This window comes from Balaenoptera borealis (genome assembly GCF_965194805.1).
Source record: "Balaenoptera borealis genome assembly, chromosome: 4".
Taxonomy (NCBI): domain Eukaryota; kingdom Metazoa; phylum Chordata; class Mammalia; order Artiodactyla; family Balaenopteridae; genus Balaenoptera; species Balaenoptera borealis.
In genome coordinates, this window is record NC_138861.1 from 31,263,217 (window position 1) to 31,283,747 (window position 20,531).

The 20,531-nt window shown below is 53.2% G+C and overlaps 1 protein-coding gene across 7 annotated transcripts in view; it reads right to left on the minus strand.

Annotated features, from left to right (window-relative positions):
• The window catches only part of PPP2R2C (protein phosphatase 2 regulatory subunit Bgamma), a 164,978-nt gene that overhangs the window by 65,264 nt on the left and 79,183 nt on the right, over window positions 1-20,531 (minus strand). For 6 of the 7 annotated variants that reach the window (XR_014243926.1, XM_082389870.1, XM_082389871.1 and 3 more), the window contains exons 2-5: window positions 16,083-16,180; window positions 13,695-13,860; window positions 10,991-11,103; window positions 5,451-5,628 (exon numbers count right to left, since the gene is read on the minus strand). Coding sequence is in view for 6 of the 7 variants with exons in the window: in XM_082389870.1 (XP_082245996.1) it covers window positions 5,451-5,628; window positions 10,991-11,103; window positions 13,695-13,860; window positions 16,083-16,180 (555 nt within the window). In the remaining variant the exon portion in view is untranslated. The other variant, XM_082389873.1, reaches the window with a different exon arrangement.

Here is a 20,531-nt window from a genome sequence, read left to right on the forward strand (position 1 = left end):
AAAACCTTTGCTAAAAATCAATTCTGCCTAAGTAGAAAGTGTTACTATTTGGACACAAGGAGATGGTAACATAGCAGAAAACTCCCAGTGGCCTTGAGGACTGAACAGCAGCATCAGGGACATTGAAGAGCAAGAGTTAAAGGAATGTGAACCCCTAGGTCCAGAATCCCCCAGGAGGTACTTGCTCTAAAGGTGTTTCAAAATTCAGAGCAATTCCCCAGCTCAGCGCGGAGTCACAGCTGCCTTTCTGGCCTCCTCCCACGTTGGAAATGAAACGCCTTTTCTAATTACTTGGCTGCTATCAGACCCATCGTCACACCTACGACCCGCAGTCCTGACACCTTTCTTGCCAGGGGAGGCTGAACGCCATGGGACGGTGCCAGGTGTCTCTGCTCTGGGTCCCTGTGTCTTGTCACTCTGGTAGCCAAGCCGCAGCAGGCCATGGGGAGTGCCTCGTGCAACATCATTCCCTGATGAACTGATCTAACCAAGGGACATTTCCACAGCCACCACATACCCTGGAGATTCCACTCAGCTGCTTCTGTCTGCCTAATTGGTCCTTAGGTTCTACAGGCAAGGGCTGCCTTGAGCTCGGCCCTGGTGTCCCCAGCATTCTGTAATGTTCACACTCCCCTATCTCTAAGGGCCAAAACATTTGTATATTTTGATCAACTAGCAATTCATTTTCACAAAATTAAAGGCTACACACAGGTTTAACAGAGTTATGTGGCAAGATCTGCAGCCAGAGAAGCCCCTCTGGCATCCCACGGGGACCCCCAATGCACTGATGCTCCCCTCTTGTCACTAGCTGTCACCTCCTCACCTGGCTTAGATTCTGGAGCCAACCATTATTTTCACTCCCTTGCATATGCCATCAGCCCCATGCCTGCATCTTCACTTTGCAAACCCACTACCCTGGCTCCCTTTCCACCTACTCTGCCCCTGCGGCCATGCAGCAAAACGTGGCTGGAGAAAAACTCACTCTACTGTGCTCACTGGTCCCACAGCACGTATCGCTTGCTCATGTACTGGATATTTTGCCTGTTTATTATACTAACGGTTTATCAACATTAAATTATATGTCCGTTCCAGGAGGGCATGGATCTTTGTCTCTTTAATTCAAGCACTGGGCACAGGGCCTGGCACACAGTAGGTGCTCACTAAATATACTGGTGAACGGTGTACCCTCCAGTGTGTGGACAGGGCACAATCTGTGTTAGGAGGTGAAGCTGGCAGTAGTGACTGGGCAGGTCTGCCTGCAGTCCTGGGATGGGTTAGTCCGCTTTTCTTAATAACAACTAACCTGTTCCAATGTCCTCTGGCCACCTCAGTCCAAAAGTCAGTTATGATACAGCCCCATATCTACAAAGTCTATATTTTAACCATTGATCTACCTCCTGGCTTCTTGCCCATGGCCACGCTCCGCCCTACCCATCTCCATGTCTCCCTGGATCTACTCGGTCTCCTGGCTTCCAGACTCGTCTGCTGGACTCCATTCCACCCACAACATATGCCCACAGCCCCAGGGGGCCCCCTGCAAGGTGACCAGTGCTGCTCCCCTGTTTATGGTGCATCGATAGCTTCTTACCACCTGACAGCATTTAGGGAGGTAGACAGTCTTCAGAACACAGACTCAGACACCAAGCAAGGCTTTCAGTTACTGATACTTTCTAGTCCTTTTGCTGAACGAGGGAGAAGGTCTCTGTTTGCGGGATCGTATCTCTAACACCTGAAGTACTTCCTCATCCCCACGTCTGACAGAAAGAACTAGCCTCGGGGTCTAACACACAGCATTTACGGAGTCTGCACATGTGGCTATTTAACTCGAAATGTGAATTCATTCAGACTATACGAAATAAAAAATTCTGTTCCTCAGTCACCCTAGCCACATTTTACGTACTCCATAGGCACACGTGACTGGAAGCCACCATACCGCACAGTGCAAATAGAGAACTTTTCCAGTATCACAGAAAGTTCTACTGGACAGGGCTGAAGATGGATTTTATTCCCATTGTTTTTTTTTCTTCATGGCATTTATCTCTATAGCTACCTCCTATTTATGGTATGTGATACGTTTCACTTTCATTTATGGTAGTAAAATTAAAGTCCCTTTCAAAATGCATTTATTTAGGCAAAATTAAAGCTACTTGATTTAAAGAAAATTAATAAAAATCAGAAAAAGATTGGAAAAGTAAATGAAAAAACGCACGGTGTACAGATGTAGTAATACTTGCAAAGGAGGTTTGCAAATGATCGATGTTTGGAGATTGTGGTCCCCAGGAGGAAGTCCCCCACTCACACCATCAGCCAGGCCCGCTGCAGCTGTCCTGGCCACCTCCCACCTTCCTGCCTCATCACGTCACCCCCGCCCACCCTGGGCCCTTCGGTAGCCTCCTCAAGCCACTGGGAGCATCTTAACCCTGCCTCCTTCTCAGTCCTCCCTGCTAGCCTAGGCACAGTGTGTAGACCTGAGTTACAGCAAGGATGGCACCGCTGGTACCACCCAGGTCAGGGCTGGGTCTCCCAGCAGTGCATGAGGCCCTTGAGGAAGAAGCTGAGTTTCTTTTATTTGTCCCTGTGTCCCTGGGGCTCAGCATGGAGCCTGGGACAGAAGAGGAATTGATGGTTAAATGAACGAAATTAAACAATCCCTTAGCTGCAGGGCTTGGCAATTTTTAAAGGGCCTCAGCATTCACGGTGTCATTGAGTCCTTATAATAGCCCAGGGAGATAAATTGGTCAGGGTTTACGGTCCCCATCCTAGTCCTAGGATAAGAAAACCCAGGCTCCAGGAGGGCGGGTGCCGCCGTCCCAAGGCTGCAGCCCGAGGGCAAGGCAAGGAGTACTGGGCCAGGCCACAGGACTCTGTCCCGGGCAGAGGGACTCTGGGCCGAACCCCGGTCTCCCCAAGCCTGCATTTCCTCATCCGTAAAGTTGGGTGACGATAACATTGCCACTGATTGGCAGCTTTCATGCCACTGTGAGCGCCAAGTGAGACGGTGAATGGCAAGCTGCTCTGTAAACTGTAGAGTGCGGTGCAGGAAGCTGCGGACGGCTAGCCGCAGTCCCGTGAGTCCCGCGCCTGCCCCGTCTGCAGACCTGGAGTTCCTGTGTGACTCCTCATTTTATCCTGCTGGGAAGCAGGTCAGCACCTCAGACCTGGCAGTGGATGTGTGTCTGTGCCGCCCACCACGAGGGGCCCCCAGCTCCTGGAGCAGTGCTTCTCCCAAGGAGACCACCCTTCCCAGATTCAGACACTGTGCTGGCGGTGGAGCTGACCCCTCCAGCACCAGGGAGGGTCCTGGCCAACCAGAGCATTGCACCCCCAACAGTAATGGGTTCAGGGGTGCCCCTGAGGCCCAGGCAGAGCCCATGGGGTGCCACCTGGGGACTTGGTGGGACAGTTCAGAGAGAGAGCGGGTCTCTTTTCTCCTGGACTTTACTCTGGGAGGGCGGGGCCTGAACTGCTAGTGTCAACTCACCACCGTGTGGAGGCTGAAGCCAGAGCAGAGATCAGAAGCAAGAAGCAGAGAGCCATCCCATGACACCGTCTGAGCCCCTGGATCCGTCTGCATCTGCAGCTCTCTTGGCTCCATAAGTCAGTAAATGTCTGTTTTGCGTGAGCCAGCTGGAGAGGGGTGTTCTGACCCCTGACTAGCTGGTGTCTAAGCACCAGGGATAGGGGTGGGACCTGCTGGGGTTTGAGCCTGAATGGAGGGTCCAGCAGAGGACCAGCCCAGCCTTGCCCTCTCCATCCAGCCAGACTGAGCTCCCACCCCTCAAAGCAGCTCCAGCCCCAGCTCCTCCTGGAACCTTCCCGACCACCCCGATTCAATTCTGCCTTCCTGGCCCTGAGCACTAAGGAGGGAGAAAGGAAACAGATGCTAATGTTTCCTGACACGCTTTAAGCACCGGTTTGGTGTTGGCGTGTCTCACAGGGGCTCGCTGAACGCTGCCGTCCTATGGGGGTAGGGTTAGTGAGGAGACCGAGGCTCAAGAGGGGTGCAGTGACTCGCCAAGGTCACAGAGCTTAAGGTGGCAGAAGCAGACTCCCAGAGACTCACAATGGCTCCTCCGAAGCCCAGGCGTTTGCCCCGCACCCTCTTGCTGGGCTCAGGGAACGTCAGATGCTTGCTCTCAGCCCTCCCAGCTCCCTTCCTCCTGGTTCCGAGGTCTCCCTGCCCTGTGGTCTCTGGCCAGTTTCTGGCTCTCGGCCCCCCAGAAGCCATTTGTCACTCTTTCTCTCCTCCAAACCCCCCCGGACTGCTCCCTTCTCTGCCCCACTCCCTCCCCCCCAGTTCTGGCTTCTGCTCCAAGGGACACAGCCCGATCCTGACCTGTGAGAGGGCGGCACAACAGGCACGACCCCCTGTGTTGGGAGCTTCTCGTGGCAGGAGCTGTATGGTCTCAGCTCTGGGTGTCCAGGGCCACCCGGCACCCAGCACCAAGTGGACAGTCAGAGACACCTTTTGGGGGGGGTCATCCCACCTTCTTCCACCCCATGTCTGGGCAACATCCTTCACAAAGGGCAGTTGGGTGGAAAGGTTGGAAATGAGGACTTAGGGCTGGAGGGTCTGGGTTTGAACCCAGCTTTCCACTGGCTGCTGTGAGCTTTAAGCAAGTTAGCCCGGGCTCTCTGTGACTCAGTTTCCTCGTCGTAAAGAACCTACCTCCCAGAATTACTGTGAGGATGAATCGAGTTCATATTAACACATGTTTATCAGGCACAGAGCCTCACTGTGCATTATTACTATTATTATTACTGTTGTTGTTGTTATTTGTCTGTAGAGTAGTGACACCTGTAGGTAGTAACCTGCCTGCTCTGTCCACTGCAGCCCTCATTGGGCCAAGCCTCAGCCTGGGCCCCTCTTCAGGCCCATGTTCTTTCTTCACCAGTCAGTGGGGGCTGGAGTCAATCCTATAATCCTATTGCCCAGACACAGGGGGCCACCAAGCAGGGCTGCCTACCTTGACCCCATCCAGTGGGGCTTATGACACTCCAGTTGTCCCTCTAAGGTCTGGGCGGGACCCCAAGGTTGTTCATCAAACACTGATGCACCTGCCTCAGGCCCAGGGAGGAAGGTCCAGAGAAGCCTTTAGTCGACTGTCTCAGGGTGGTTGACCACCCCTTGCCCAGGAGGGCTGACCCAGGACTCCATCCCCTCCATGGTCCCCGGTGAGGCCCCCAGATGACGGGATGATGGCCACCCTGGAGGAGACGAGGGGTCAAATGTAACCCTTGGCAGCCACAGTTGTAAAGTTTTCATAAACTCATCATGATTCCAAACCTCGGCCTCATTCACACACTGTGAGCCAGGAGGCACCCCGCTGAAGAGGCTGAACAAAGCAGAAGCTCCCAAGCCAGCTCGCTTACAGCAGGCCAACTGACGTCCCACCCAGGAGCCACCCGGCCCGCGGCGTCAACGGTGGGGCCGCGGCAGGAAAGGATACTGAAGCTCCGGTCGGTGATGGCCAGGTGCCAGAGGTTGATGCGCAGGTCGTCCGCGGACATGTACGTCTCGCAGTCGCTGTTGACGGAGATGGAGTTGATGTGGTAGGTGTGGCCGTTGGCGAAGACCCTCCGGGGGCTCACCTCCACCATCAGATCCATAGGCTTCAGCACGGGCACCTGTGGGGAGGCGGGGCGGTCAGAGCAGGGGGAGAGGTGATGGGGGAGGGGTGCTGGCAGGAAACGTCCAGGGCCACGTGATCAAAAGGAGAGGCCAGGAGAGGCCAGGGGCGCGCCAGTGGGTGTCCATCCTGCCCCTGTCAGAAGTAAGCAATGCCACGTGGCCACGTCCATCAGCACCAGCCCTGCAGGGAAGCCTTGCCTCCTTTGCTTGGCCTCCTGGGATTGGTTCTGAACCTGCTGCGTGACTTTGAATGAATGGCTGAACCCCAATTTCCTCATTTCTAAAATGGAAGAAGATACCATGGCAGAGCCAGATTGTCCACCAAACATTTGTGTCCCCTTGTCACGGGGAAGTGGCTGCCCAGGCAGGGACTACATTTCCCAGCTGCCCTTGCAGCTGGGTGTGGCCACATGACTGTTCTGACCAATGGGGTGTGAGCACAGTGATGCCTGGCACTTGGGGGCCAAGGCTTAACGGTTAAGAGGCAGCTGTGCCTTCTCCGCCCCCTTCCCTTTCCACAGCCAAAAGGTGAGGATCCAGGCTTTAGGGATGGAGGCACATGGGATGGAAAGAGCCTGCGTCCCTGCAGGAGAGCCGTGTGCCATACAGGATGCCTATACCGGAGCTTTCCTTGAGTGAGAAATACATTTCTGTGTTCTCTGCCCTGGGGCTGTTACAGCCGCTGGTGTTAGCGGAACTCGTACAAACTCCCAGAGGCAGTGTCAGATAGCATGCCTTTGCTTCCCTCTGCACCCTCTGCCTGGAATGCTCACCCCCTTTGGACACCTAGTGAACCCCAACTCCTCCTGCAAGATCTGGAGTTAACAGCCCTTTGATGTACAGCCTGCCACAACCCTGCTCACCGCCAGCACGCTGCACACACTGCTCTCAGGGCTCTCGGTGTGCACTGCGGGGTGTTTTGGGCACGACTCCCCGTTCCAGTAAACTGTGAGGTCTTCAAAGGTACAGACAGACAGACACGGCCTCATCGATCTCTCCCTGGCCTGGCCCCAGGAAATGAGGGCTGGCACTGACATCCCCATGTGACCGATGAGAAGACTGGATGCCAAGATGAACTGGGCTTTCTAAGTCACAGAGGCAGGAAATGACAGAGCCAGGACCAGAAGCCAGGTGTGACTGCGCCCAGGGCATCACGGTGCAAAGGTGTAGACCTGTAACCTGACTTCGGCTTCAACCCTGCCCGGCCGCTTACTAGTGTTACCTCCATTGCGGCCTTCACCTCTCTGGGCCTCAGTTTCCTTATCTGTAAACTGGGTAATGCTGGTGCCTGCTCAGGGCTTCTGTGAGGATTCCATGAGTTGATGCAGGTCAAGTGCGCCTGGAACATCACTCGCTCCACAGTGCCCTCCTCCCCCTCCTCGGGAGGCGACTAGGGTGGCTGAGCCAGGGCTTACACAGCCACAGTTTCCAGAGTGGGCCCTGGATGGGGGTGGGGGGGAGGGGGGTGCTGCAGGGGCAGTGGGAATTGTGCCCAGGAGAGCGGCAGCAAGGCCATCCTTGGAGTGAGGAAGAGAGCAGATTCCGGTGAAGGGGGATGCAGACCTTTGTCAGCTAACTGCAGGGCTCCTGAGCCCCGGGCAGCAAGCACCAGGTAGAATGGCATGAATCCAATCAGAACTGGGGGGCAGCAGGCGATGGGGGACCCACTGCTTGCACTCACGTGGGAGAGAAGACAATAGGCTGATACACGTGTGTGTGTGTGTATGTGTGTGTGTGTGTGTGTGGTTTCAGGAAGCAGTAGGTGCTCTAAAGAAAAAGAAAACAGGTGAGGGGACAGCGTGACAGGGCAGCAGGGGCTGGTGCCCGGCTGGAAGGGTGACCAGGAGGTGACATATGGGGAGGGGCTGAAACAGGCTGACGTGGGACCCTAGAGAATCTCCTTCTCCCAGGGGACCTCCCCCAAACCCACCTACTCTTAGGCTGGGCCTGGGGCTCCCTGGGGCTCCCACGGCCCTGTAATCCCTCATTACGGCCTTGACCACGTGGTAAGTTGTTGTCTTGTTTGTTTCCCCAATGGACTGGGCAGCACTTAAGGGCGCTGTGTGTCTTCTTGTGTTCATCTCTGTATCTCTGGTACTCAGCCCAGGGCCCAGCACAGACAGGTCTTCAGGTGAATGAGTGAATGGGTGAGTCAATGAACAAATGAGCTATGTCCCTCCCTGGGGGACAGCTGAGATGGGAGGTGACATCTTTGGTGCTGCAGTGGGGGTGGGCAAGCACTAAGCGTTCCTTTTGGTACAAAGGCAGCTCTGCAGCCGCCATGAGATGTTCTCATGTACCAGGGCGCCCAGTGTGAGCCTGTGTGGGTGTGTGAGCCTGGGTGTGCATGCATGAGTGTGTCAGTGTGCACATGCATGTGCCCGAGTGTGCATGTGTGTGTATGCAGTATCGGTGTGCATGCCCACCTGGCTCTGGGTGGTTCTTGTGTTGAGTCTGTGCTTCGGGACTGTCTGCCCGCGTGTCAGTGTTGGCGTGTCTGGGCCCCTCTATGGGGCCTTCCGCATGTCCGCCGGTGTCAGATATTCTACGTCAGCTCCGAATCTTGCCTTCCCTTCCCTCAGGGCATGGCCACCACCTGCCCTGGGGATCCCTGGAGTCTCTCTCAAGCCACACCTTCTCCTGGAGAAGGTCAGGGCATTGCTGGCCTAGCAAAGTCTCAGCATCTCAGTCTGCTTCCCCCTCCTTCCGGCAACGTTGTTTTCCTCTGGCAGCCTTGGAACTGTTCACCCAGTGCTCCAGCCATGCACCGCCATCCCCAGACCATATTTCAAAGCCAGAAAGCAAAGAGAGGAGAGGAAGAGGGAAGAGAAACCTGCCCTGAAGGTTTGGAGGTTTCATGAATAAAACTTTCCCCGCACCTGTGCTCTTCCAGAAGGCACAGTGTAGTCAAGGTGAAGGGCAGGAGGACAGACACATGAACACTAAGGACAGAGCAGTGTGGGATGCAAAAGGCTAGAGGGGACAGAGAAGGATAAGGATTCATCTGGCTCGTGTAGGAAAGACTTTCAGAGGTGGAGGGTAATAGGGTTTTAAAGGATGAATAGGAGTTCACCAAATAAACAAGGTAGAGAAAGGCATTCCTGTGTGTCCCTGTGTCACAGAGCTGACCTCCAGTGTGTGGGTGACTCCATGTCTATTTCCTTGGGGGTCTGGGTACACTTTGGGGGTAGGCACTCAATCTTACCTTGCTCAGCTCTGGGATCCCAGAGACCTAGCACAGGGCCTAGCAGAGAGCAGGTTCTCGGTAAATAACAGCTGCCTCTGGCACAAATGGCCCAGATTAGGTAGAGAGCTTCACAGGGTTCGGGAGGCTTGGGTGAACTGGGGGGGAGACAAGGTGAGAGGCTGGATGAGGAAAGACCCAGGCACCCACGTTCTTTCCCCCTTTCTTCTCCTCCAGCCTTAGTTTACAGTTAAGTGCCATTTCGGGATGTGTGTGACATACAGAGAAAAATCTCAGACTCTGGGTGGGAAATAAACAAGATTCCCATGGGCCACTGGCTCTGCCACAAATGCCAGGCCAATCAAGAGGTGATAATTGCCTCCTCCCACCAGATGAAACCCTCATAAACTTTCTTGGGGCTTGGAGGTGGGGGGAGTGGGGGGCACCCTCACTCCTGTTATTCAGTGTCAAAGCTAATTGGCTTCCCTGCTTTCTCAGAATTTATTTGTGCAATTTGCCAGTCATTTAGAGGCCAATGTGTTTAAACATTTATTCCTCCTTCTGGGAACAACATTGATTGCCATTTCATATTTATGACAGTCGGCTGGGTGCTGAGTGCGGGGCGCTTGCTAAGCCGTTGCAGAAAAAACGAGTCGTTATCTCCTGTTTGCTGGTGAGGAAACTGAGGCACAGAGCAGGGAAACGGCCACAGCCGTCTGACCAGCGGTGGGTGGGTCTGTGAGCAGTTTGGGAGCCTGGAGGGGCCTTAGCACCACCGCCTGCTCGGAGCAGCAAACACAGCTACAGTAGGAACCCAGGGAGACAGCATTCCGTGTGATGTGAATTCAGACCTTTCAAATCTGCTTAAGAGCGCAGTCACCTCCCGACGCTCATCCTCGTTCAGTCTTGGGACTCTGAGGCCCCCTCCCTGAGCAGGGCCTGTCCCAGGCTTAGACCAGATCTGCCCTCAGACTCTTCATTCACTGCGGCCTCCTGGTGCCTAGAGAAGGGCTGGGCGGCACACAGCAGGTGCTCAGTAAGTGTGGCTGAATGAATAAATCTGGCAGCACCTCCAGCAAACACATGGGTGGCTGAAAGCACCCACCCTCTTCCAGGCACGGTTCTGGAAGCCAGAGACGGATAAGGCGGCCTCAGTGTGCTTCCTGCAAGAAGCCGCTAACCATCCCCTTGGCTCCCCTGGGAGGCAGGAACTTCACTTCCACTTCACGGAGGAGACTGGATGCTGACTGTGGAGCTAGACTTCCCTGGGTTTGGATCCAGCTCTCAGTTTCCTCATCTGTAAAATGGGGATGACAATCACATACCCACTATAGGATTTTGCTGAGGTCTGAATGATTTTACAGCCAGAGTGCTTGGGAGACACATGCTCAAGTGTCTGTTCTTGTTCCAGATGAGGAATCAGAGGCTCGTGGTCGCCGATAGCCCTGCTCAGGGTCACACCACCAGGACACGGCGGAGGCAGTATTTGAACCCAGGTCCTGTGACTCCAGGACTCTGTCATATCTCCCAGCCTCCCCGCTGAAGAAACATGAGTCCTTTTGCTTTTAATCGCGTTGGGAGCAAAAGTTTACCTTCACACGGCTCTGCCACTTCACCTTCCAGGCCGCTCTTACATCGAGGCAATCTTTGCACTGAGCCTTCGTAAAGGCTGCAAGAATCACAAGGTCTGGGTGTCCCTCTGACCCTCAGCAAAGGCCTGGGAACCCACAAAGCTCCGCTCACAGGTTCTCCTCCTGGCTCTGCCACTTGCTCAGCTGAGCTGCTCTGAGAGAGTTGCTGCCTCTCTCTGGGCCTCCGTTTCCCTATTTGTATAACAAGGGATTAGAGAACACATGCTCTCCAGCCTCGGGTGCAGCTGAAAAGGGCTTCCTGGACACGCATCACCTCGCCTCATCATCACCTCGCCTCATCCTCACGAGACTTCCAGAAGAAAGATGATCCTCTCTGCTTTGCTGGGGAGGAAACTGAGGCACAGCGCAGGAAAATGATGGTGGCCACCCAGCAAGTAAGCAGCCTGGCTTCTTAAGTTCTGGATCGGAACCTGACTGTGGTTCGGATCGCCAAGGACCTTCCAGTCCTGAAATCCTCGCCATGTAATAAACAAAGCACAGCTGCTCTTCGCTTGCCGGAACCGTCCATGTGCCACATCTTACCTGCAGTGACGTCACCGTGGACAGGTCCTTCAGCTTCCCCTCCTCATCTTTCAGGTTATAACCCTCGGGCCTCTTATCACGTTCGGTAATCTTCCATAGTTTGATAGTTTTATCTTTAAAAATAGAACAAAGTGAAACAAGACGCATGATGAACACCGGCATGGAGAATGGAGTACCCACCTGAGTCTGCTAGATAAGGGCGCATCAACCCACAAGTTACTTAACCTTATCCTGTTCTTGGACATGAAGTTTCTTTCTAATTTGACTCCTTCTGTCAACTGATGCAATGAACACCTTTGCAAAGGGAACGTTTGTCGTCATGCTCGAGCTCCTCCCAATTGATCCCAAAGGTGAAACTGTTGGGTCAAAGGGCATGACCCTTTCAAGGGCAGTTATCAGTCTTTCAACTAATTTCCACAAAAACTGTACTAACGAAGCTTCCTGTTTTTTACGCTCCGTTGGCATCCTATTTCCTGAGATGCATCCTGCCCATCCAGAAACTCAGCTCTCCCGAAGCCTCACTTCTCTGGAATCCTGCCAAGAACATCAAAAGCGTAACCTTTACCAGCTGTGATGGTTCATTTTAGATGTCAACTTGGCTAAGCCACGCTACTCAGGTATTTGGTCAAATGTGTGGATGTCGCTCTGAAGGTATTTTTTTAGATGAGATTAACATTTAAATCCGTGGACTAAAGCAGATTATCCTCCACAATGTGGGCGGGCCTCCTCCAATCAGCTGAGGGCTTTAGAGAAAAATGACCGAGGTCCCCTGAGGAAGAGCGAGCTCTGCCAGCAGGTGGCCTTCACACTCGAGCTGTAGCATCGGCCCTCCGCTGGGTCTCCAGCCCGCCCTGCAGATTTTGGACTTGCCAGCCTCCACAGTCAGGCACGCCAATTCCTTAAAATAAACCTCTCCTTATATATCTATATCTAAGTCTACATCTATACCCATATCTCTGTCTACACTCACACTCACACATACACCCATCCTATTCTGTTTCTCTGAGAACCCTGACTAGTACAGCAGCCAAAACAATCACTTCCACGCTCCTGAGAAGGAAGGGGAGAAAATTGCTATCAGTTAAACACTTGACAGGTGCCCAGGGACAGGTTACTAGGAAAGGGTGGAGCTGGGATTCAAAACCGGGGGTGGGAAGCTTTGAGGGTGTGGGTGTTAGGAAATTCCTGAAGCTGACCTTTCCTCCAAAGAGGCAGGCAGAGAATGACACTCTCTGTTACATGATTAAAAAGAAAAAAGCAGCACGTGAACGAGGCTCAGTTGCCGGCCCTGTTCTAAGCTTGTTTTAATGTTATTCCCTTCCATCTTCCCCAAAACCCTATGAGGCAAGAACAGCCATCAAGTTCAGAAGAGGAAGGGGCAGGGCCAGGGTGTTAACTGCATTAGGGGCTCCTGCCCTGGGTGACCTATTCTGGTGGTGGGGGACCTCCCACTACCTCTGTTCCAGCACGTGGGAAGGGCCCCTCTGGCTCTGAGACGGGGTTTGCTGAACATGACTCCGTGCCAGGCACCCCTCAGGGGACACAGACAATCAGAATGGCAGGAGCTCCAGAGGGCAAGCCCTGGAGGGTCAGCAGGGGTGGGAAGGCCCACGGGAGGGACACCTTGCTCTGCTGAAAGGTCAGGGAAGGCTCAGTGGGAGCTGACACCCAGCGGAGGCCTAAGGGATGAGGCGGGGTGTTGGCCAGGTGGAGGCAGGGAGAGCCGGCCTTCGGGCACAGAGATGGGTTGGTGGCTTGAGTCTGACCGGTTTCAGGGATGCCGTAAAGACCGCCCTAAGGAGTCTGACTCCCTTGGGAAGGCAGGTGGCATCATCTTATAAGACTCGTCCATGCTGGAGCAGTACTGGCTGGTCTTGGGGTGCTGGGTGGGCAACACCTCCCTCCACCCTTGTTGCAACTCCAGAGGGAGCACAGGTGAGGAAACTGAGGCTCAGAGAAGCAAGGCCACTCCCCAAGGTCCCCAGGCTGGGACAGAAGCCAGGACCCCCCTAGCTCCCACCCCAGGCGCCTTTTATGATGGGGATGAGAGGCGAAGGAGGATGAGGAGGTGGACGTGAATGTGGGAAGCGGGGCCTCTGGCTTCAGGCCCGCTGCTGGTAGAGGCAAGGTGGCCCCAGGAACCGCAGCCTCTGAGTGGACCACAGCAAAGCAGGGGTCTGGCCGGGAGCCTCTTTGGGGATGCGTACCATCTCCCAGAGGCAGATGGCCAGCGGCCAGGCAACCAGTGCTCCGCCTGCACCATCTGTTGAGGACCCAAGATCATCCAGTGACACCCTCCACTCTGGGGTGGTCTGGGATTCTGGGGGTTGTGGACAAAGAGGCAAGTCTGAATTGAGTGTTCATTGTTTTCCTTGACCTGGCCTCCTTTGTCCGTCCCCAAATTAAAGTATTCACGGACACGCTCAAAGAGCTGCTATTTACAGCAGAGGGAATAAGCCCCCGTCCGACCACCAGGAGAGGGTGAGCAAGTGTATTCACTGCATGGAATTTACCCGCTGCTCAAAATACTATTTTTCAGGAGTTCTAAAGACCTAGAAAGACCTAGAAAAATGCTCACAATATGAGGTGAAAAATGGCATTTGATGACAAATTGCTACAGTACGTGTGCACAAGAGCACGCATGCCTACACACACGTGCACACACATGCACACGCACACGCCCAGACCGGCCCGGCCGCCTCACCGTTGGTAGACAGCAGGGAGTGGGCAGCATTCTGCTGAGGGAGCCACTTGATCTTGTTGATCTTCTCCTCTATCTCCAGACTCTTGAGATAGTCGAACTCCGGCTCGTGGCTCTGGAAAGTGCTGTAGACGTCATACTCGCCCTGGCTGTGCGGCGCATTTTTACTCTGCAAGGAAACCAGACCCTGAGCTCCAGGATGGTGGGGCGGGGCGGAAGCCGGCACTGGGACAGGGACGGGACTGGTCAAACCCACGCAGGGCCTGGAACAGCCATGGCGACCGGGCACCCAAGCAAGGGTCCAAGGAAACGCTCTGCTTTCTCAATGGCCAGTGCCTTCCTGTGCAGCCATGGCCAAGCTCCATCACCTCCTCCGTCCAGGAAGCGAGAACAAGGGCAACCACGCCAGCTCATGTTTACTGAGCACCTGCTGTACACAGGACACTGAGCTAAGTGCTTCTCACGCCTCCTCTCATTCTGTCCTCGACGCCCCTCTGTGATGGGCACCATGACTCCCCCCACTTTACAGATGAGCAAGCGGAGGCTCAGAGGTGAATCGACCCCCCCCCCCCCCGCAAAGCCACATGTCCACAAAGTGCTGTCACTCACTCCACTGAGGTCTGGCTGGCACCAAGGCCAAGGCTCTGATCTGCTCCTCACATCCTTGTGTCCAACTTGGGTCTGACTCGAGGAATGAACACATTTTGGAGCAGATTAAACATTGAGGCCAGACACCCTGCAAGGTCAGACAGACATCGGGATAGACTGGGATAGGGTATCCTCCCCCCCAACTTTCCTGATCGGGTCCCCTTCTGGTTTAGGCAGCCAAGCTCATTAGAGTAAGGACCTCCCGGTGGAGCCCCCAAAATAGTGAGGTGGTGAGTCCATCGCAGGTACCAGGGACCACTTCCTGGTAGACAATTCAAGTTTATATGACAACATGAAACTACAACTAAAACTGCCTGGGAGCAAAACAAAGATAGTCAACCAAGCACAATTTCAAGTCTTCTGTTGGTTTTTCAAAAGTATCTATTTCTATATTTCTTTTCCTGTTGTGCTTTTGGAAAGCTTTAAAGTTCTTCAATATTTTTGCCTCTAATTCACTTCATCTCCTGTAAGCACTGGCTATGGAGAAGGTCAGTGGGACCAGAATTAAGAAAAAAATTAAAGGAGAAATATTCAAAACTGAGAAACTTGCGCATCTACCAATTTAATTTCTTTCTGCAATTTGGCAAAAAGAAGACTTGGCTTTGCAATCCCCAGTGGGAGCCTCTGGTCCTTCTCATGAATCAAAGTGCTCCAGCCACAGTACAGGGCTTATTAGATAACCAATTTCTCAGCTATCTGCTTTCTGGCTGTGTGTTCTTGGTAAGTTATTGCAACCCTCTGAGCTCTGATCTCCTCGTCTGTAAAATGAGGACGATAATAGCACCTAATGGCACCACGAGGGCTGTCACGAGGGAGGGTCACAGGAGTGAACACAGGTGACGTCAGACCGCAGGGAACGTCACCTGTGGGGAGGATGCTGAGGAATTGGGGGGGGAGGATGGCACTGCAGCTCCTCTCCCCCCTGCATCCTTCCCTCCTGCCCCCTCTTCTCCTTCTCTTCCTCGCCCTGCTTCCCCCATCCTCCCTCCCCCTTCCCTCCCCCCTTCCTCTCTTCCCCCCACCTTGGTGTCACACTAGATCCTGTCTTCGGCATCTAATCCCAGCCCTGAAAGGCAGGGTGGTGTGTGAGTGACAGACCACACCCGGTCTCGGTTTCCATCCCTGGTCTTTGCTCACTAGCTGGGTGACCCTGCAGGCGTCCTCATCTATGAAACGGGGTGTCAGTCCCCACCCTCAGAGGTGGGCAGTGAAGAGTAAATGGGAAGAGCACGTGGAGAACGAAGTCACGAGTCTGCATGTAGTAGGTGCTCAACAAATGGGGCCTTTTAACCACCAGGTTCTTCCAGTGGTTCAGAAACATTGCCTCGGGTAGGCTGTTCCAGACAACAGACCTCACTGGGGCAAGGCCCGGGGCTGAGCAAAAGCGCCAGCCCCTGACAGAGGGCCACCCACATCTGGGGAGGGGTCCATCCTCCCCTCCCCACGGCTCTGGCCGGACAGCACCAGCTCACCCAGGCCGAGGGCAGCTTAATCAGCAGTCTGTTTCTCCAGGGTCTAGGACACCGTGACCAGTCAGCAAACTTCCACTCAGGAGAGGGGGCTCAGAATATGGTGCTGTGAGTCGACCCGGTGGCCCCCCTTCCCTGGGCCTGCCTGGTCCCATCCCTGCGTGCCGCGGTGCCCTTTCATCCAGCCCAGGCGTCCCGGCGGGATGCCGAGAGGCCCCCTGCGGGCTCGAGCCCGGGCGGAGCGTAGGCCCCCTCCCGCCAGGCCCCGCCGCACCTCCGGTTCCCGCTGGAAGATGACGACCCGGCCACCCTTGTCGCCGGTGGCCAGCAGCTCCCCGGTGTGGTTGAACTCGACGGTAGAGATGATATCGGCTGTGGTGGAACAGAGACAGGAGGATGTGGCTCATTAGGACCCAGCGCTGTGCAGGTGGGCAGAGCTGCTCCCGCCCAGCCCCGGGGCGCCCGTCGGACAGCAGGAGCGCTGACCACGGGCCCCGCCCCTCCCCGCTGCCCGTGGGACAGAGACCCGTTCGCGGGTGTCTTTCCTTCCTTCCTGCTCCCCTTCCTCCCGAAGCAGTCTGGGGGTTTCCACTCACTAGCCCAGCTCTGGGGGCCACAGAGACCAACTGTACCCCTCCCTGCCTCCACTGAGCTCCCCATGGATGGCACCCCCGTAACCTTCACATTCCTGGCCTGGACCCTGTAGGCACCAAAAGCTCCGGTCAGGCTTCAGCACAATGGATCTACTTTCAAACAAACCACAGATCTGACTACTCCTCCCGGCAGCCCCAGGCAGGTTCTCAGCTGGCCCCTTGGCTGGCACCCCCATACTGTGTTCTCCTTCCAGCCGCCAGGATGATGGTTCACCCCTCCCCCACCCCGACTCATGGGGTATTTCTGCTCAACCCCCTCCTCTGCATCCTCCTCTGCCTCAAATGAAGGCAGTTCCATCCTCCCGCTGGCTCGGGCCCGAGCCTTTGAGTCACCCTGACTCTCCCCTCTCTCTCTCACCCTCCACATCCAGTCCTATTGTCTCAGCCTTCAAGATACATCCAGATTGCATCACTTCTCCCGCCTCTCGCCTGGATGACTGCAACGGTCTCCCATCCGATCCCCTCCATTTCTCCTGGCCCAGACACAAGCTGGCCTCCACAGAGCAGCCAGAGGGAGCTTTCTCGGACCCTTCTAGACGCTCCCCACCGACAGAGGAAAAGCGAAGGTCTTCAGAGTATCTAAAGCCTTGAGTGACCTGTGGCCCCCCGAGGCAGGCCACATCAGGCGCCCAAATCTTCACCCTGTCCCGCACTTGCCCCTGGCACTTGGCATTGCCTCCCACCCTGGGCCGGGTACCGTGCCCTGTGATTGGCTTTGGCCTGCGGGACGCTGGCAGACAAGCCGCCGTCCTGCGCGTCTGCCGCTGCCCCGGAGGAGGACCTGCCCAGGCCCGCAGCAAAGCCGCCCAGCTGAGCTGCCGGCTCACCCAGCCCAACCAAGCCTAGATCAGCGGGGCTGGCAGATGCGTGACAAAAAATGTTAGCGTTGAATGCGCCGTGTTTTAACTCAATGAATGGTAACGCACCCCTACCCCAATTCCTACTACTCTCAGCCTTGCTCTCCCACTCCGACTCAGGCTCCTTGCTGATTCTCAAAATACCAGCTACCTTTTGTCTCAAGAACTGCTCTCTCAGCCTCGAGTGGTTTTCCCAGTCCTAATTCCTATTCCATACATGTCTTTTCCTTTTCCAATCACGTGCCTTCAGAGGCAGCTCCTGACCCACACTGGCCTCTGAGCCACAGGTAAATGCCAGCTCTGACGGCGAAAGGAAAGAGGACAGAGGGAAGGTGCTTCAGAGGCAGGATAATGGGCTGGATGTACTCACTGATCAGGACAAGAGCATGTTTCATTAAACTTAAAAATAAAGGGAATAAAAAACAAGGAGAGCCGCTCTTTGGGATCACGGAGATGCTCGCTGAGTTTGGAACTGGCCCGGCTGCCTGACACTTGTCCCTGTGTGGGCAGCCTGCCTGGCCCAGGGACACCGGAGGGCCACGGCCGGAGCCACAGCCCGGCAGGGCCGGGTTCCTGCACGTGGCTCTGGTTCTTGCTGTTTCATGTCAGCACGCCCTTAGTGGGGAAGAGCAGGATATAAAACTGTATGTAAAATGTTTTTAATTATATAGACCAGTGATCACAGCCATGTTAAACAGCAAACAAACTGGGCAGGGGGAAAACAAGCTGGAAGAGACTTTTCTACCACGTTAAACAGAGATTGCTTTAGGGCGGTTGAAAGAAAATATTCTTTTCCTTCTCTTTCTATGTTTCCATGTTTTCTAGATCTTCTGTAATGAATGCATATTTCTTAACAGCTTTATTGAGGTGTAATTGATATACACAAAAGTGCACATTTTTAATGTATGCAATTTAACGAGTTTGGACATATGCATAGTATATATTATTTTTATGATGGAAAAATAACAAAGCTATTAAATTAAAACGCCAATGTAATCACTGGTATCCAGAGCAAATGTGGTCCATAAATGCTGGGCAGCTACCACAGTAACAGACAATAACATCTGCAGGCAATTTACAATTTATATGTCAGTTTTATATCCGCTGCCTCCTTTGAACCTCATGCCAGCCCCTGAGGGAGACATGACTTATCATTTCCATTGGCAACTGAGGAGATGGATGGAGGCCCATGCACAGTGACAACCGCCTGAGCTGTTCATGGACCAATCTGAAGTCCTGGGTTGGAGTCCTGGCTTCAACGCCTGGGCTATGTGACCTTGGGTGGGCTATATCACTTCTCTCAGTGTTGTCATCTGTAGCATGCCTATAGTAGAGTCTTCCCGTGATTAGAAACTCAAGAGAGATGTTGGAGGTGAGAGGGTTTGGGAGGGTTGAAGGACCGTAACACCAAGGAATGATGAATGACCAAAATTTACCAGACAGAAAGTCGAAGCTTTTTCTCACCTTTGCTTCTGGCCTCCACAGAAGTGGCAGCTGCCAGCTCAGAAATGTGCCAGATAAATCTGAGATTCAACCTCACTGTACAGGTTTGGGAGTCCTGACCATCAGCCCCTCCAGTCCCCTTCTGCAAACATTTACAGAGCAACTACAAACCTCAGGCCGGGGCACTGCTTCCTCCATCCCAGGAAGGGGCTGGTGGATATTTAACATCCATTCATTGTTACCGTAAGTGTCTTCTACAGCTTGCCTTAGGAAAAGTTACCTCCCCTGAGAGCTGGAAGTTGTCATCAGTAAAATCATGCAATTGGAAAGTCCATGCTCTCATTTTGGAATGTTTGACACATCTCCAGCCTCAATACCACCTCCCCCAGGAAGCCTTCCTGGAGAGCCCTCCTGCCCCCCAGTACAGTAGTCTCTCCTACAACTGTGGTCTCATGCCCACTATGTGCCCCTCATTAGATGTCAGGCCCTGCAGGGGAGACAGCAATTGGAAGAAGAGGCAGCACTGGGTGAGCTTCTTATTTTCATGGCTTTTATTTAGCCTGAGGACAGGTCCCAGTCTGTGCCACGTGGCTACTGAAACTCAGATAGAAAGTCATACTTTTAGACTCTATAAACCAGAAGACCGAATCTGGGGAAATCCTAGTAGCTGGAAAATGAGGCATTTAATCCTGGAAATGGGGTCTAAAGAGCAGTCCCCAAATGCAACACATAAACTCTGCCCCAACCTTTAGCTGGCTGCAAACTGCACATGTACACACGACAGACTCCAGGCAGAGCTGCTCAGGCTAAAAGACATGAACCAGGATTTGCGCTGGGACAGAGTTCGAAGTTGAGTTCAACCAAGTTAACTGCTTACAAATGCAAAACAAAACGAAAACACTCTTTGGAGGGACATACTAAACATCTAGAGTCTCTACGGTATTGTCATTCTCAACACCCAGGATATTCTCCAAAATTATACGAAGATATACAAAGAAATAGGAAAATATCACTCATACTGAATAAAAAGACAATCAAGGAAAGAGACCCTGAAGTTCCCTGGATACTGGGATTAGCAAATGAAGATTTTTAAAGTAGCTATTATAACTATGTCCAAGGATATAAAGGAAAATTTGCTCTCACTGCATGAAAAGAAAGGAAATTTCAACAGAGAAATAGAAACTATTTTAAAAATAGCTAAATGGACAATCTATAACTGAAAAATACCACATATGAAAATCACTGAATTGCTTAACAGGAAATTTGAGATGACAGAAGAAAGAGTTAGTAAACGTGAAGATATATCGATAGAAATTATGCAACCTGAAGAACAGAGAGAAAATAAATTTAAAAAGATAAAGCACAGATCCTCGGGGATCTGCCAGAAAACATCAAATGTCTATGTGTACTTGGAGTTCCAGAAGGAGAGGCGAGAATAGAGTAGAAGAAAGACTTGAAATAATGACTGAAAAATGCCCCAATACGGTAAAAGACTTTAATTTACAAATTTAGGAAGCTCAGCTAACTCCAAGTAGGAAAAATACCAAGAAATCACACCTAACCATCAAACTGCTGAAAACCAAAACAAAAATGAAATTTTGTAAGCAGGTAGAACAAAAACCACATATTATCTTCAGAGGCACCAAGACTCAGATAACTGCTGATTTCTCATCGGAAATAACAGAGTCCCGAAGGCTTTTAAAGTGATGAAGGAAAATTTAAAAACCTGTAAACCCAGACTTCTGTATCCAGTGGAATTATACTTCAAGG